The sequence below is a fragment of the Cloeon dipterum genome, chromosome 4 (genome assembly GCF_949628265.1).
Source record: "Cloeon dipterum chromosome 4, ieCloDipt1.1, whole genome shotgun sequence".
Taxonomy (NCBI): Eukaryota; Metazoa; Arthropoda; class Insecta; order Ephemeroptera; family Baetidae; genus Cloeon; species Cloeon dipterum.
In genome coordinates, this window is record NC_088789.1 from 19,259,926 (window position 1) to 19,279,234 (window position 19,309).

The window sequence follows — 19,309 nt, forward strand, 5'->3', positions numbered from 1 at the left end:
CTCTAGAGGTGGACGTTTCTGTAGAAATACGGAGAAATAAGTAGCTCGCTGAAGAAGCTGCATTTAATTTCAACTGTTGTTATAGGGCTGCGTTGTATTCTCTTTTTTATTTTCTGTGCATTTTTCACCTTGAATGATTTCTTTTTATTTTAGCACATTAAAATAATTCATTAAAAGTAAAGAATGCACAGAGGCAATATCGAGTCTGAAATCGCAGCTGGAGTGCCTTAAAATCGAAAGTAACCGCTGGCACCATCTAATATTTGGTGTCTTCGAAGATTAAGGACTTTCGCAACTGCGGTAAATTGCTTGAAATACCACATATGATAAATGCTAATTTGAAGTCAATCCAAGATATTAGTAAATTAAATTAATTATATGCTCTTCATTTTAATTTCTCCTGGGTGCAGGTTTAAAAAATCTTATTATTATATTTATACTTGTTTATTTTCATCTAAGTCAAAAATACATATACAATGTACAGGTCAATAATTACAGATGAAAAAAGGCTACAACGCTAGCGGAAAACCGATAAAACAGACCATAGTCATCGCGATGCGCCGGTTCGAATTAGCATACTTTTCGAAATCTTTGCATACTTAGAAATCGATTTTAAAAGCTACATAAAAATTATAAAAATCAAAACATTGCTCTCATCTCTGAAAACCATGACGTTAATCTCTATAGTAAAATATTTATGGGATCTTGTTGCATCATACTGAAAAAATGAAAATTTACTGTTTTTGCATGGATATAAAAATTAATTATTTTTAATGTTATTTTTTCCAATTTAGCATTTATAAAAGCAAACAAAAACATGTGAGCATTAATTTGTTTATGAAACCTCTCAGCTTTCTCGCCCAAACGCTGTTTTTCACGCTTCTGGGAAGGGAAAGTAAACAAGTCGTGTATGTAGCTGCGCGCACGTACGCCTGTTTGTCAACACTGATTCAAACTGTGCTGACGTAATTAACGAAATGCGATTCGTCTCTGCATGCGTTGCTGCTGGAGAGAGAGCGAGAGCGTGCAAATAATTATGATAATCATGCTCGTCGCTGCGTTTAATTTCCCAGTGCGCTTGTAAAGGGATTGAATTTAGATGTCATTTCCAGCTAACGAGCTTTGCAGGTTGGACAAAATCTCCAATTAATATCGCGTAATTAATGTGGCTGCTAACTTTGAATGAAAATAATCAGGTAAATTTGTGTTCAATGCATGCACGATAATTCTGTCGATTACACGAGCAACAAAAAACAGAGCATTTCAATAGCAGCGTGCGTACAGAACTTGGTGCAAATACGGCTGACAGAAGCCGATTTCATTCCGCCATCAGCCTTAATATCGAAATTGGTCCGAAGTGATTGCGTGGCGTGGGCAAAAAGCAGGGCCTGTGTTAAACGACGAATGCGATCGAGCACACTGGGAAAGAGAGAGAACTCGAGTGACTCGCTGAAAAGGACGAGCGTGGAAATTGCAAGCCTGGTCCGGCTCTGGCAATTCATTTTCAGAGAGCAGCGAAATATTCCGCCAGCCGAAATTGCAGTGAAGCGCGAGAGCACTTCACAGCTAGTTACTCATCACTCGGATTAAACCACACGCGCGACGTGCAAGTGAGCAGCATTCGCACATTTCAAAATTCGCCCGACAGTCCACCGGGAGTCGTCGTTTGAAGAGTAACAACGCAGCCAGCCAGTGAGCGCATGGATTTATTTACCTTATATTCAAATTCTGGAGGGACAATTTTGGCCACGCAGGGATATGCTTTTGTGCTACATTGCTGGTAAAACGGAAACTCGTTGATTGTGCCCAGAGGTGCTTTTCCGATACATTAGTTTTAGGAGGCCTCGTATACATTGAAAATGATGTGTTGCAGACAGAGTTGTTAGCCGCTCGCAGTGCGCGTAATAGAAAATGCAATGTGACGTTGTCACGACTGCTGCACTCCTGCCAATCTCTCTGCCTTATTACCCATCAGTTCGAACGTGAACTGCGGATGACATCCATTCCATCTCTTCTCTAATGAAGCACTCTCGTCAATTAAATGAAAGGACATGTGCATGAATTCAAATTTCAAATTACAATGGAGTGTGTTATGAATTTCAGTTAGGTATTAACTTTCAGATTTCATTTTGTTAGAGGTGTATATTTTCTACTTTTTCGTGGCTTTCAGTTTTTAGATGAAGTTGAATTGAGTTGTGCCATGTTAAGCCTTTACTTACTAACTTCAAGGACTGGTGCACCTAAAATTATGAAAATAATTTTTTATTGGAGTTTTTGGAATCGGCCTTTGCGTTAGCTTTTAAGCGCTGGAAAGGCGAGTGGCTCTTTCGTCACTTTTTTACATCATCACTGCTCAAGGTGACTATTTTTCAAGTGATTGTTGGGCTGCTTGTTAGAATTTCTTTCTTGACCATGATTTTAAACCGAAAAATTGCCATTTTAATAGCAATCAGGGCGAGTCCTGAACATCAGCGGCCATGATACGGATGACGTCACAATATGACTGCTTTGTTTTATCAGCGCTTAGCGGTTAACGATTCCAAAAATTCCAACGGCATTCTTTAGTTAACAAAAATCAAATTATATATTTTCGACATTCGTGTCCTTTAAACCAGATTTTGGAAAGCTGCAGATTGAACAAAAATATCAGCATTGGCATTTTTTGTATCTCAAAAGAAATTGCTCTTATTTATTTAATAAATTATCCTAGAGGTGTATATTTTTATATTTTCTTTTGTCGTCATACATATTGTGGAAAATGTCAAAGATTTGTTTAAGAATAATTGGAGTGAAATGGAAAAAATTGATCGTAATTTTCAATATTGGAACCAAATTTCACATGACAAGTAAACTGGACAGATTTCTAGAAAATGTTTTTTTCAAACCAAAAGAAAACAACCCTTCTTTGCGTCTTTTTTCAGAAGGTGATACAAATTTTACTTACAAAATTTTAGTATGTTCCTCTGCCGGTTTAATGGAACTGTCACACTACACCACAACAACACAATTTAAATTGGGAACGGAAACTTTTGGAAATTCATCTCTGGAGCCAACTTCTCCTTTTACAATTCCAACCCAATTACCATAATAGCCTTTCCTCTTGAAAATCTAATACAAACAGGAATAAATAAACACCTCAGTCCCCGTTCCTGCGAGGCACTCCAACTAAAACCCAATCAGTGCGCTTTTGTGCAAGCCCACGCGTTTCTATTATAATATTCCTTTCTCTCTGCCCGCTGAATAATCCTTGAAAAACCAAATCGACCAATAATTTCACGGATATAATCAGTCCTTTGGGTCCGGTCGAGTGACGCCGCACAAAGGCAAGATAATCCACTCTCGCGCTGTGCAAAAAATAATCACCGCGCTGCACACAGGCTGTCGGTGGGGGTTGGCTTCGCAGCCACTGAGTCAATCGAACCGCATCAAATTTAATCAAGGGCACGCAGCCAGCAGGTGGGGACGCGGAATCAAAGGGGCACAATTTAATGTCCTAAATTCATTGAACTAGTTATAGTTGAATAAGGTTATTTCACTATCTTTAAAAAGTTTAGAAATTATTTATCACAGATTGTGTGAAAAATTGTAAAATACACTGCTGGATCAATTTAATTACATTTTTGTAATTATGTGCATACTGGCCATACAACCTGCCGCCCGAGCTCAAAGACTGCTCAGTGTCCGAGTTCCCCTCCTTGTGTAAAAACTATTTGTGGCAGGCTCAATTGTGATAATTAGTGTGCGATTTCCTTTTGGCTCAGTGCGGCGTGATTTTATATAATGTATCTGATCGTTTTTGCAGTATTCTGCTAGCATTGTATGCCATTTCTTGCTGTAATTTTTATATTTTGTATCTTATGACTTTGGCAAGAATAAACAATAATAATAATCTTAGAAAAAGTTTTAATTCAATCTAGAAATTATCTACTGTCTAATTTGACAAAACAATTTTTTTATACCGTTATACTCTTGTTATATCATTTTTCCATGTGATTAAAATTGGAGTTTTAGCTTCAATTTCTAACAAATTATTTTTTTAAACAATCAAAGGAAAACATGGGAAATTTTCCATAGGTGCGATTTCGGTGTCTCTCCTCAGAACTGCGAAAATTTAAGCTTTTTCCCAATCTGCAGAGAATATTTAAGGTCTTATTTTTCCAAATTTCGATCATGTCCACTTTAAGCATTATTTAAGTGTTTGGGAAAAATTTCAGCAAACTCAATTGTGGAAATGGAATTTAGGACAGAGTGAGGCACCCCGATCAGGAAGCGTGCGGCCTCGCAGCTCAATCAACCGGTCAGCGCGCGTCCTTTTGTTTCCAGCGCAGGTAGCGCCGACTTTCTTTCCCGCGCGTCGCATATAAATGGCTTTTTGGCGCAGCACAGATAACTATCTTATTTCAGCTGCCAAGCCGGCGAGCGATCAAACGGCGGAAACGGCAAGTTGATACGCCGTCGCGGTGATCAATGACGAACGGCAATGGCAAACAAACGCCTCGTCTTTGTTTGCTCTGCAATCGGACACGCACGCCCGAGAGGAGCGAAATCTTGTTACGCCTGATTGTAGACGCTTCTTGCGGCGAAATTTATCTTTCTTTTTCGAGAAAACAAAAAAAAACACTGAGAATAATGGTAAACAAATCTGCGGACTCACTTGAAGTAGTACTTGCCCGTCTTGGGGTCGAAGCCGAAGAAGGGCACCGTGTAGGTGAGCATCCAAATATTTGCCCCTCCGCAGTCGTAGTAGGGTTTGCTCCAGTGGCCGTCTTCGTATGTGACCGCCAGGATCTCGTCCGGTTCTCTGGCCGAGTGAGCGGACTCGTTGTGCGTGTACGTGTTGTAGCCTGGAATCAGAGCGGTGCAAAAAACGATCAGCTAATTCCGATAAAAGGAAACTTGGCACACAGCGAATAAAAACCGTTCTCGGGGCAAAGAAGTGTTAATTTTCACCCAGTATTTTCGTTTTTAAATAGCGCAACTATAATCCGGAAAATATTGATTTTCTTCTCACTTATATCCTATGTATATAGTTCGAAATTCAATGAAAATTTATTGAATAAATTTTAGCAGTTGTTTATGTTTTTTCAGTAGCATCCCGTTCCTGCTTGAAGTTTATTTATATTATTTGGAAACATATTAAATAGTTGATATTCACATGAACAATAAAAACCCCTTTTCTCTAAAACAACTAGCATTGGTTTAATCTTCTAGCAAATAAATGAAGACAAAGTCAGAATAAAGAGCATTATCCTGGAACGAGTTAGTTTAAACTTTTTTTCTATTTTTAAAAGTGGTCTCAAGAGTTATTTAAAATTCAAAGCACTTACGATATTTTTTCGCTTAAGAGTAATTAAAAAAACTCTCCAGGAAACTTTTAAAGCATATTTTAGATAGCCTGTTTCTACTCTCAGCTTTTAGCACTTGCTAAATGGCAACAAGTGCGCTAAATCTGCAAATGTAGATCGTGCGACACGTGGAGCCAAATGGGCCATTTTAATTATAATATTTTGTGACGAATGCTTGAAATGCAGGGAGTTCACTCATGTCTCTTTGATATGACACGTTTCACGCTACCATAAACGCCATTTCACGCTCACAAGCTCTAGTTCTAACCCTTAAAATAAAGATGAAAAGCGGTCTTCCGTTTTTTTACGCCAGCAGCCGCATGTTTACGTTGCTGGGACGAAAAAGTTAAATTTTACAAGCGATATATCATTGAGTTAATTTGCATCTAGACGAAGAGCAGAGCGCCGGCGGCCATTTAAATTAGCTCCAGCAGCGAACCGGCCGGCCGCCAACTTTTGCATTTTATGCTGCTGGCGCAAAATTAATTCCTTGAAAGGCTTTATTATACGGGCGTCGCCTCTATGCAATTTGTGTGGAAAAAAGCAGGAGCGATGAGCAGACTAGTAAAATTCCCCAAAGAGACGACAAGTTTACAGAATTCATTAGAGGCCGGGTGGAAAGACACGTCCCATTTGCATTTCTTCTTTTATGAAAAGTTTTCGGTTGCTCGGTTTCTTTGTGCCGTAGCAGAACTAGCTTTTCGGCCGTCCCCAGGGGCACGTTCGGCTGCCGGCCAGCCCGGCCTGCTCAATGGGCATCGGAAAACGATGCATTGGCGAGACAAGCAGCAACCCAAGGGCGACACACACACACGCACGTTGTTTTTTTTCCATTCATCATCGGCCATCTGGTCCCAACTTGAGCGAGCGTGCATGCACAAATCGAAGCCGCTTCCTGTTATTGCCTTTTCCTAAGTGCACACTTCGGGGCAGCTGAAATATCAGAATATCGACAGCTCCCCAACGAGACAACAACTTTCCTATCTTTGGCGGTTTCTCTGGTTCCAAATCCAATTTCTCAGTTGTAAAATGCTTTCAAAAAATTCTTTTTCTCTAGAATTTCCCTGATAAATCGGCTGTCAAAGAACGTGCAAAGCTTTAACTCTATTAGAACTAGAATAAAATATAAAACGTTTAAATATATTTGTACACATCTTATTTATGACACTCAATTTATGATAATTTTGGTTAAAAATTGCACGAATAAATTCCCCAGCGTCTGAATTGTGGTTGCACTTGTGATTCAAAGTAAAAAAGAATCATTCCTCATCCCTCTTTGAATATCTAGTCCCAACTCAAACAATCAAGCAAGCACACCAGAGTGCCATTGCTTTTTCGGCAGCTGGATCATCAGAATATCGGCGGCACAGAGTACGACAACAACTTTCCTTGGCTGGCGACTCGCATATTGCTTCTAGGGATTTTCGCTTCCTCGTCCTGTTCTTTTTGCCTTTTGCGTTGCAATTTTACTTAAGCGTTGTTTACTCGTCCAATGGTATGTTTGCACATGGAAGTGCCGAGAGACTTTATTGTTTACTGCCATACTCCTCCTGATGGCGGAACGCCTGCGGACGCTCTGCGTATGCAATACGCACGACACGTTTGTGCGGCAGTTTGCCTACTCCGTGAAATCAATTTTGGCAGGGGCATTTCATGTGATCAAAAAACCGTTAATATTATGCTACTTTTTCAAAGCATAGAAGTTTGCTATTAAGATACATTTTTTTGCTGAGCGATAAAAATTAAACATTAATTTTACAAAAGAAACCCAACCTTTAGCGAAAAAATTTTGTTTTGCGAAAAGTTACATTGATTTAAATACAGTGATTTTAAATATATATATATATATATATATATATATATATTTAACATTGATGCATTTTGTGACTGAGACTACATCTTGAACCAAATTATACTGATTTGAGTTAAAAACACTCTTAGGGTTTTTACGCAATAGTGGTAAATAAATTTAAAAAAATCGTCAATATTTGCTAGCATGACTTTTTTATTTATTATAGAAGATCATATCATTGAATTCAATGCAGTAAATTTATTTTGGAACATGAAATGAATTAATTTAATAACAACATTTTTCCATCAAAACTTAAAACTTTCACAGAGTGCACTCAATACATATGTACTTGAGAAAACTTTTGCCGGGAATTTGGAAAGAAGTTAACGTCAATCATAAATTTGTAGCTTTCTTAAGTACCTCATTATTAACTTTGCAAAGTCCTTAATAATAATTATGCATGAGAAGACTTACTCGTCGTTGTAATCGAATTCAAAGTTTCCCTGAAGTGTTTCTTCAATTCCTTAATGGAAATCACCCTACTACGATGCCGAACAAAAATAGAAGATTTAAGCCGTTCAATAAAAACTAATAATAAATGCGCATATTTAGATATTTCAATCTGAATGAGAGCAGGTAACAGGCACAACGCGATACCTAATTGACATCTCGAAACGCAGCGCTGTAACGAACGTCGAGCAGAGCTGTAATAGGATTTGATTGCCTTCATTAAACAGCGTTCCTGCCTCGTTATTTCCCCCACCACTCTCGCTATGAAAAGCACTTTTTTATACAATGCACACATTCAGTGCAAACATAATTATTATTATTTGTCCACCAACTTCGCTTGCAGATGACTTTCCTCTTGAACGCGTAATTTCAGTGACTGACCTGCTTGTTCCTGCCCGTGCAAGCATGCAATATACTTTATTCTAATTGCTCTCCCGTTTGTCCGCGGCAGCAGTAGCAGCTGCAGGCGGGATCTCACCGTCCATGAGATTAATTGTACGTACAGGGTGTCCCAGAAGTGAACGATCACTGCTCCCGACGTCCTAGCCAGTGTTCGCTATCTTTTCAATTTGCTAACTGTTTTTAATGCAAAATAAAAATACAGCTGCGTACAAATTTCGGATTTGATCGTATTTTTCACATTTATCCGAATTTGGCAATTAAAAAGTGACATTTTGCGCAAAATAATTAAGGAAACTCCGCTAAAAACAGTAATGAGTTTATCCGGATAAAATGAGGTTGATAGAACACATTTCGTGAAAATATTAAAAGTTTTCTCGCAACCTATTGATCTTCCTCACGTGATTTATCATGTGCACCATGGCAAAAAGTCGTAAAATATTACGAAAATTAACAAATTTAACAATCAATCAACTTGGTCTATATAATATTTTTCCAAAAAATTATATGTAAAAAAATAAACTAAAGAAAAGGAAACATTTTCGCAAGTTTAAAACGCTGCAACTTTGCTACACCCTGTATTATGTCGGCTCGAATTTGAATACGACGGCAGTTTGAGAAGTTGCATAATGCGAGCAGTCGATGAGAAAGTTATTCGTTCGCTGCAGAGTTCGCTCGAGCGGACACACATGAGAACGAACTATTAGGCCACGACAGCACACGATATATGCAAATAATTGCATGTAAATTGACGTCGTACTCGTTGATCGGCACGAGCGCGAAAGGCAGCAGGTCGAGCCGTGCATAATCCGCCGCGCTGTTCGATATGGCCGGTTAAAACGAAACTATGCGTTCTCTCGGCGCTGCACCGCGATCACAAGAGCAATTTGCACGTGAGCACACCGCGCCAACATGCATTCACTCTTCCGGGAAAAGCAATCACCTTTGCATAAAAGCGAAATCGACTGAGAATATCTCTGCTAGAGTGGCATACATTTCTTTCGTGTCTTTGCTTGCACTGGCAATTATTATAATGTAGTATTCCTTGAATTGCTTTTGTCGCGTTTGCAAAATTCTAGTTCGTGGTTAATGCAAAAAAATACATTGCATCCAACAGTGCCGTGGATTTTCAAAAACTAAGCTTCCATTCGCTTTCTTATTTTAAGGAGAAGAAATAACTGTTGGGATATACATGAATTCATAAGTAGCGGGCGTTTGATGTTTGACGATCAACTTTTATTATATGCTTCCAGACGTCAGGGTACCATAAAATAGGCACGGATCATACGATTTAAAGCCACTTAAAATCATCTAAAACCATCTACACATGCAATAACAGTCTTAAACCATCAAAATCAGCTAAAAGTGTGAAAGAAAAAGCTGAACTATATTTCGTGTGAGGATAATTTACGAGTAATAGGGAGTTTACTATTTCATATTTCAGTCAAACTTTTAGCACGAAATTATTTGGGATCGGGTTTTTAGTCTAATTGTTGATTTCTTCATGCAAAAGTAGGCTTCGTAGCTATTTTAAGACATATTTGGTCAGTTCTGTTCATTTGGGGCTGTTTCCGCTTTACAGAGTAAAATCCAGCAAAAGAAAATGCTGTTTTTTTCAGTACATAAAATTTATATCAAAACATTGATTGACCAGCCCGTTGGCTCGCATTGTTAAGGCATTCTCAGGAGTGTCAAAGAAATGGGAGGTATTGGAGCAGTTCGGAGATCTAATACTGGCTACCCAATGTCAGAGATAGCAAAAAGTGGTTAGTTTAGTGACTCGAATTGCTCAAATTGATCAACGGGCTGGGATGCGCATCGGCGCCTACTCGCTACTTGCTGGTTTGCACCTTTCCAGCATGCGTGATTTGGCTTCACGGGACGAATGTCTAGCGTGTCAATGCAGTCCTCAGTGCGGAGGCAAGTGGCCCTTGAGTGGGCTGGGTCCCTGTGCGGCCTGGTGCGCCCATGTTATCCGTTCGCGGTGTTATTGGGACCCGGGTTTCAGCATTCGTGCTAGTGCAGTGCGCGCCCTTCCCGGTTCGAGGACAGGCATAAAAAGAGCAAAAAAAATTGAATACACAATACCGTTCTCCAAATTTTAAAGAAATCACTAACATTACATATATTGTACCATTCCTGAAAATTATAAACAAGACAAATGCCAAGGTTCAAAGCTGTAGAAATGTTACAAATTTTTACCACAACAAATTGGATTATTTTCGTCAAACCTTTAACCACCAGGGAAATTAAAACCGCATTTAGCGGCTTAATCCTACGTGGCTTTTCCCAGAATCTTCGTTTCATTCCAGTACATATCATGAATGAAGTAAGCCTGCTGCGGTATTTTCATTTTGGTGTGTTACAAGCGAAACCAAGTTCCCTTGAATTAGCTCGCGGGCCGCAGCACTTGATCCCAGAACCTCCTTGCAAGTTAACAAGGCCTACCTGGCTCCGCAATTGAAATAACTTTGCGGCAACGCGCAATGCGTACAATGCTCGCAATTATTATTTGCAGTCTGCTTATTGCAAGCACTCAGCGTAAATGTAGCGAGGAGTTGGTATATTATCGGATTTTTGTTAATATCAAGGGATAGGGGTATGCACCATGGAATGTAATTAAATTTATGTTTTACGTTCTTTATAAATTTAATTTTCCCTTCCGCTATGATAATCTACCAAATAAAACTCAGCATGATTGAGAAAAATTTAGAGCGCATCGATTTTAGAATCATTTATGACCTGTGGCATTTTTTTCATTTTTTAAGTCAATTAAAATCTTTATTTTTACCAATTTTACGGATTAAGACTTGGTAATCCTAAAAAGACTGTAATTTTAAATGTTAATTTCGAAAATAACAAATGCCGAGTTTACATCCCACACAGTTTTATTAAAATAGTAAACAATTGGTCGTATATTAATATCATAAGTCATTCAACAAATTTTGGTTTTTACACAACTAAGCCTATAGCTTTTAAGTATTTTGAACTCGTTTCCATTAACATTATACACATCTAAAGTTTGAAAGGAACATGTTCCTGAAAAGTACTACCCAACAATTTATTCGACTTGTCCGTAATCTATTTGCAAGTGCCGGATGAGACAGTATTAACTCACTCTTCTTCAAAAGAGTTTGGACAAATTGCAAAAAGGCTAGTTTAAAAAGCAAACCTTCTCAGCACACTAAATCAGGCTGGCAAACTGGCATGCAAGCAATTTGTCTCCAGGGAGCCTAAGCACACAAACCTCGGAATTGGATAGTTGGAAAGGTCGCCAAAGTCACTCCTGGCGCGCCGCAAAATGGAAAGCAGCACACACACACACACACTGAGCTACGGAAGTAAATTTCCGAAGTCGCGGACGGTGATTGATGCGAAATGAGCTCGGGCGGCGGGCACCTGTTCCCTCTCTCGTCGCGACAGCATTGCGTGCGTGTGCTCGTCTCTCAACGTGATCGATAGTTCGACTCATCGACAGCACACTCGCACATAGGCCCCGTAATCATAATTCCACTCTGGCAGCCTGCTCCTTTCAGCCCGAGTGTATCGATCGAGCGCGGAAACAATGCACGGCCGGCCAAAATTAAAACTAACGAGATAAAATCTTCAGCAGCCGCAGCTCATTATGAAAATCAAGGATGGATCGTGTCGCTGCACATTTCACCGCGGGAGGCCGTTCGCACAACACGACACGACAGGCGCCGATTGTTTTCCTCCCGGAGAATGTGGGTCACGACTTAATTGGCGAGAAGAGCACCCAGTTAAGTTTTTCATCGCTTGAGAAATTTATTTGCAACACTTCCTTGAGGAAATTAGAAATTCTTCAACGATGCAAGAGATTGCGAAGAGAGACGTCAGCAGAGAACAATCTGTTGCATTTTCTCTTCTCGTACACAAAAGCTTCTTAATTCTCTTTTTCTCAGGGAATAAGAACATAATGAAGCTGAGTTTACTCTGGTAAAATACGTTCTAGGTCGGAATTCCTACTATTCCTAAATTTTTTACTCATAGATTGTTCATAGTCGTTTATGGTCGAGGTTTTTCGATGAAAATTACGAATGTTTAGACGGCTGAAGGTTTCATTGAAGGTTTCATAATCATTCAAGGCAGGTAAATACCATCTTGAACCGTTCAGCAGACGTTTTGCATCCGTTTTTCAAGTCGATTTGCTGATCAAATATGACATTTTTTTCCTTAAAAAGAGGTTTGAAGTCTAAATCAGGTGGTTTTCTCGACGAATTTCTAAAACCGTTCATAAATTTTAGGGAATTTTACATTGTTAACATATTTTGATCCATCTTTAAAACTGACTGTGCAGCCAACTAAACATTAAATTATTTAATTGAAAACTTTACGATAAACTATGTCATTTATTCCATATAGCAAAATGGCCCAACAGTATCGTGGAAATCCGCAAAATATAAACTTGAGAAGTTGGTAAATTTATATTATGTAAAATTCTTAGTTGATTTTGTATTGCATAATAGAAGCGACCAAGTGGTTTTACCATTATAAAAGTCAACATTCCTATGCTAAGAATTTACAGGTGTCATATAACTATTTAAAAAAATAAAATCTGAGCCAATCAATTTTTTTAGGAACAAAAATTGTCACACCAAAAAAGAACGATTTTGAGCAAAGTTTGGGTTTTGAGCTGAGTTGAGGGGCGATTTAGAGGGTATCAAGTGTTGCTAAAAAGTCTTTGCATTGCATAATTATGCTTATTTAATGTCTAATTGAAAATTGTACGCGCACAGAAAAAATAGTTTTCATTTTCCAACTAATAATAATTCTTTTCGAAATAATATCTTTCATCCACCTGGTGCCTGATCCTCGCGATAAACTTTGCATAACATTAATGTGTTACGCCGGTTGGATCAGGATAATACACTCGCACTCGCGACCCTCATTTATAGATAAGCAAAAGAGAGCTCACAGCCGTTTCCCACATTTCGACGCCATCTTGGAACCGAATGGTGAGAACCAATTTCAACGCGCATATGGTCACCGAAGATTTCATCAATAATTAACGCGTGATTGAAGATTTGAAACGAACATTTCTTCAAAGTTGGAGTTCAATTGAAATAAAAATATTCATTTTATCTCTGCCTGATTAATATTAAACGATTTTAGAATATCATTAAATTTATTCCTCGTTGAAATTTCAATAATCCGAATTATTCTTAAAACGCTGAATTGTTAAGTAAATAGCAATCAGCATGACAAACATCAAATGTAAATATTATGAAACTAACGTCAAACATTAAGGGTAAAATAAAGAAAAACAACGAGCCTCTCCGATTCGATTTGCTGGCCAACTGCCCATCATGTTTGACCCAATTATTCAGAATTGCATTGCAAAAATAAACTAAGCTGACCGCGCACGTGGCTTGATTCGCCGTTCATGCAGTCGATATTTTAAGAGCAGCACGTTAAATTCATGCACTCGCTGCACACAATTCAATTTCCGAGGCGGCGAATGTACATATACACGAATTTATACGTGTTTACGCTCAAACACGGCGCGCAGTGCATCGTGAATAATGAGCGAGGCCACAGACCCGGCAGCCGAGCGAATAAATTCGCAGAGCACGTCGCGAATAATTCATGCATCAGCTAATTAATTTAATAATTAATCCCGGTGGCGCAGATGCGCGGCAAGACGCGAGGAGGGACGGGGGCAGATAATTCAGAAACCGTTATTTATGCTTGATGCGCACACTCGTAATTTAATTTTCCATTAGTATTTTCCGGCCGCTCCGTTATTTGATCTCGCTCTCTGCGAGTGCTTTTCTCCGGGCACCGCGCTCGCCGCGGCCGTTTTTAATGAGTGGCGTGCATTGTTTTCAATTCGCTCCTTTAAGGGTCTGTGCTGCACTCGGAAAGTTTTAAATTAGTTCCAGTATTTGCATGTCAAATCACTGCTGACACAATTGTAATTGGAAGCAGCAAAACGCTTCTGGGCGAAATGGAGATAGCAGCGCGTTTCTCATTTAAAAACAATTTGCCTCGGGAATTTTTGCATACTAGTGTCTGATTGAGAATGAAGTTTTAACTGACGCATTAAAAAAAGTTTCGTAAAATGAGAGCAAGTTGATTTTATTCTATGATTATGGTTGCTCTAAACGATTGCTATTTCACAATTGAATTCACGCTATACAGCAAAGCAAAAATGGAATTGAATAACCAAAAATAATTTATTTTATTTCGTTTCCCTGTGCAGCCTCTCTATGTTTAAGTATTATAACAACAGCATACATTGGTTGAAATTAATGCCTCAATAATAGAAATGATGCTGAGATGGCTTAGAGTAAAAATCCTTTATGCTTTTCAGGGAAATTTATAAAACTTTGGCAATTTTGATACTAATTTATTTTAAGAATTCCGGAAATTAGTAGGCTCTATGTGTGATTATTTTGCAAAAGGCCTATGTATTAAACGATTAAATTCCCCTGAAAGACACTTACCTAGGGATGCTAAAAATATTTAAATTCTCGATTATTTTAATCAATGTCTCTAGCACAAAATAATCTGTTTATATGTTAATAAATCGATTTTGAGCAGAATATAGTTAAAAAATCAGTTAGTAATCGTTCAAAATTTAAATATTTTGGCCAATTACCGGCGGCGTGTTTCATTTCCACTTTCCTCGAGTTAACAGTTGGAAAAATGACTGTATTTTTTAACATTTTACAATTTTTTAAATCTACAAACATATTTACTAGACTCTCTGTGAACAGTGAACACTGGAAGTGAGTATAGCTCACGGTTTTTTTTTTTTTTTTGAAATGGGAGCGTGGTTACCCGCAAAATTTAAGAGAAGGCGAGGCAAGTGTAACAAAGCGCGGGAAAGTCGTAAAATTTGACGTTTTTACATAGATTTTCTGCTGGAATCCTGATTAAATTGTCGATTTACTGATTTTGCGGACACACGCGAAAACAAAACGGTGAAATACATTAAAAAGCATTAAAACCCAAGATTTGGATCGTACTTATTTGATGGCATGAACATCAAAGCGGCCACAGAAATGATAATAGAAAATCGGTTAAGCACATCCTTACACATACCAAAAGAATGAATATGAGCCCAAAAAATTAAGCTATATATTTATTTGGTATAAAATATCTGGGTTTTATTTACGTATATTTCTAATATTCTCTTTAATTTCACAGATGCAGTACAGTCATTTCAGTTTTTTTTACTCACAATCAGAGCCATTTACAAGTAAAATTGTAATTGGCTGCAATAAATAAGTAGGCCACGCAAGTAATGTAATATTCCTCCGCAATAAAAGACCTTTCGAATCAGGTCAAATATTAATTCTATTATTTAGTACATTACACAAAAGGCAAATATATCGAGTTATTACTATTAAATTTATACATCCGTAGCAGATCCCTAGAAACGCATTTGTGCATTCTGATGCATATGGAAAACTAATGCAAATGAACCCATTCAGAAAATAAACCATATTTGCGGTGGCGTATTATGCAGCTGACAGCACTTGATGCGTACAACTAAAGGTCGTTATACCGATATATTTATTATACATATTATGCATTGTTCAGCGAAACAGAAAAGCTTGCACCAGTGCCGCGTTCAATTAGTATTAAAATCGAGGGGCTGCTCCTCATAAGCATAGAAACCGCTGTTCGACGCCCCATTAAATAGGCTGTGCTGTAAATCCTCTTTCCAGCAGTGCTCCGTCGTGCTAATAGAATTCAACAATAAATTACGTTGTCGCAAGCCACCGTGAATATTGCTATTATGAAGTGCACACATCACCTACTCGGACAACTTTTATGTTTGTATTAATGATCGTTCGTCCGCACATGTGCAATATTTGCGTCCTTAAAAGGGTTATCGCTGGGCAAAATGCAACTTCTGCAGGTTTATCGTGCGCTGTTTGACCCTGGCCTGGCGTAGAAAACGATTAGCTATTTTTGTTGTAGCTCTTTCATTTTGCAGACCGTGAAAATGCTAAATAAATGAACTAATTCAAAATTGAATAGCTTTTTTGTCAACACATACCAACCAATACTTATTGTTTTACTGTCAGGAAATTGGCAACATGAGAACTAATATGCCTTTAGAACAAATTTTAAAGCTACTTATACTTAGATAGCATACTGTACTGTTTTAGCCGAAAACTGTTCCTCTGCTACTTCCAGTTGGTCGAACTCTAGAGGAAATTTTGCTTTAAGACCGTCTAAATTGACCATGAAACTGTCAACTAACAAGCCGTCTTTGAAGTCGGGATAAAATTGTCCCATATTTCCAGTCTTGCAAGCATAAATAATTGAGAGAGAGCAGACTTGGCTGGCTTGTAATTTTGAATTCATGCGCAGGGGAAAGTCAAAAGGCGTCGTCAAGGGCTGGCTGTCTGGCTTGCTGTCGGAGGTGCAGAAAGAGACCGCTTTCTACTTCGCTGAAGCGAGAATATTTAATTAATTATTTTGGTTGCCGCGCGCTTAACTCGCGCGCGCGCCTTGTTTCTACAACTGCTGTTGCTGCCGCTGCAGCGGCGGCGGGACAAAAACACATGAGCCCTTCCTTCATGGCGTGTGTGTGTGTCTGTTTTTGTTTGATTTGTATTTTGCCAAGCGCGAAAACTAGAAAGCCAACGCTTGCCGCGCTGATATTTACATAAAGCGATTTTGTCCTTTGACAAGCTGACTCCTGGGAACACGTACGACTGCACGCAGACAATTTTGAATGTAAAATTACCATGACAAAAGAGCGGAAAACAGTTTTTCGCGGAAAGAGAAAGCCTGAGCATTGTTGGTTGAAATTAAATTTCTAAATCCTCGGGAAGACTGTAATTCCGGGAAATCAGCTGCGAGACTGCGATAATGTTGAAATATATAAATGCGGCTTACGTCAGTTGTGCGAACAGTAATCGCATCATTTTTTTAAACAGCCACACTTTCCCTGAGGCAACCGCAATATTGGACTTAAAACTTGGAAAACAAATAAATGTAACAGATTTTCGGCACTCAATATCGCTGCTAAAATTTATCTTGTGCATGGTGTATAAACGAGATTTTTTGTATCGTCCACAATTTCTAAATTTTCGACTGTTGGAAAAGTTTCCGGAATATCAGGGTGAAATCTTGAGAAACATGTCTCTGGGCGTTCAAAAAATTAAGAATATCTCGAGTTGTGAGATATGGAGTGTCAAAGGTCACAAAGAGGATTTTATATAGTTCTTGGAGATCAGTGAGAAAAATCAAAATTGCATGATCCGTTGATTTTGACCTGAAAAATTTGCTTGGCATCCCCTGAGGTCAAAAAGACCCTAAGAACAGCTAAGAAATTGAACCCTGGCGTCAGGGTAGCCCTCAAGCGATCAATATTGATATTTAGTTTCAAAATTAAGTTTATTATGGGCTGACAGGGCAACTCTGCCCCAAATCAGCACACATCCATAAAGTAATGAGACAATTATGTATAGGAACAACATTTGGAAGGAAGTAATATTTACATGGCTACTTTAACGATGTCTGACAAGCCCTGTATTGGTTTGTTCTGCAAGATCCGCACACCGTTGTAGCTGGCAAGTCAAGAGCTTTCAAGAATATGAGCAATTCGACCCTTTGGAAGCAATCAGGGCGCTCAGGAAACACTCTGATATTCTAACACTCTCATTCCTGAGCACCATTAAGGCGCGCAGAGATGCGGAGGGTCATATTTCAAGCTCACATATTTAAAAAAAAAAAACTTTAGTAAAAATAGAATTTAGGTTTGATTTTAACATCCTAAAAAATCATGTCACACAAATCAGAACCAAAAAAGGTTTCATTGGACACTATTTTTTTTCAAAAACTCTTAAAATATTTGTGTCAATGCGTTAAATTTTCTTCAAATTTTCAACTGTGCTTCTCTATCTGTAAGTCCATTCCATTGACAAATGCAACCTCACCACTTGTTGATTTTAACCTATCGACGAATGCTGTGCAAATTTTTGTCAACGAATCGGTCAGACCACAGCTAATAACACAAAAATATTCGGCGTGTATGTGTGCGTACGCGCAACCCTTACGTGGCATTATTGCCCGGCAAGCTGCCAAAAGTGAGAGAGCGTGAAATAAGAGGCTTTGTCGAGGCAAATGCTGCTGACTTCAGCAAATTCAGCACCCCGCGCTTGAATGAGCCGCACGCATGTACGCATAAGCAAAGGGTGTGCGCGCGCTCAAAGCTATACCCTATACCAAAGTTTGAGGTAATCCACTGCTTTAATTCTTCTAATGAAATATCTTGTTTGCATAATATTTTTAATAAACTAAATTAAACACAATTAAAGCGTGCTGAAGGTTGTGCAGTCGAGTTTTGTTTAGAATCTTAAAAAAATTTAATTTTTATTGGATTAATTAATGCAGGGCAACAAATGAAACGAAATTTAATTGTTTACGTACTACAATAAGTTGCTCAAATAAATTGGAAGTGTTATTTTCAATCTCTAGAATGTTCAATAACCAAATCAGGATTGAGTAACAGTTACATTTTTCAGTTTGCAGAGCTTTTTAGAAAATGAAACGGTTATGTACAAATAGTCAGTGATTTTTTCCCTTGATTTCGATTCCTCTCATTGCGAAATGTTTAACGATGTGCGAAATATGATGTCAGTTTGCGCTCTGCAAAATAAATCACGATTTTCAATAGAGAGACAGTGTCGCCGATTGATTGGCATGCGATTTTTGGAGCCAATTTTCTCAAAAATTTAGGGGGCATCCTGGAATAATTTTAGCTCGTTTCCAATTTTTAAAGTATATTAAAAAATGATGCCAATTATTTTTCACAATTTTGCTGTATGTATACTTCAATTGATGAAAATGTTTTTGGTAATTTGGGCATGTTTCCATTTTCCAAACAATATCTTTTCCTGTGCAAATTAAAATGTCAAAAATGGTTACACATTTAGTATTTTAAACGAAACAAAAGGGGTGAAAAAATATAATTGACTCACTAATCATTAACACAGAAATTACGCATACTTTTCAACTGAGCTGCTAATGAAAAAGTTCATTGAATTTGAAATCTAATAACGTATCATTTCCCCAATTTAATCGATGAAATTCGGTGAAGCTGCTTCTCGACCCACATTTTCCCACGTTCTTGCGTTGAGTATTTTTATCGGGTGCGGGGGCGTATGTGGCCTGAATCAGCTAAGTTAAAGAGCTGGTAATCTGGTTTGTCAGCATCTTTGAGCAGCCTCAACAGTAAATCAATCAAGCACCGCGTCGCCCGCCGAGAGGCAAACTC

The 19,309-nt window shown here is 38.4% G+C and overlaps 1 protein-coding gene across 1 annotated transcript in view; it reads right to left on the reverse strand.

Moving 5' to 3' along the window:
* LOC135943245 (uncharacterized) overlaps positions 1 to 19,309 on the reverse strand; it is a 110,721-nt gene that overhangs the window by 63,441 nt on the left and 27,971 nt on the right. Inside the window, exon 3 of the mRNA XM_065489699.1 lies at positions 4,655 to 4,844. Within this exon, the coding sequence (XP_065345771.1) occupies positions 4,655 to 4,844 (190 nt within the window). The remainder of the gene's footprint in view (positions 1 to 4,654; positions 4,845 to 19,309) is intronic.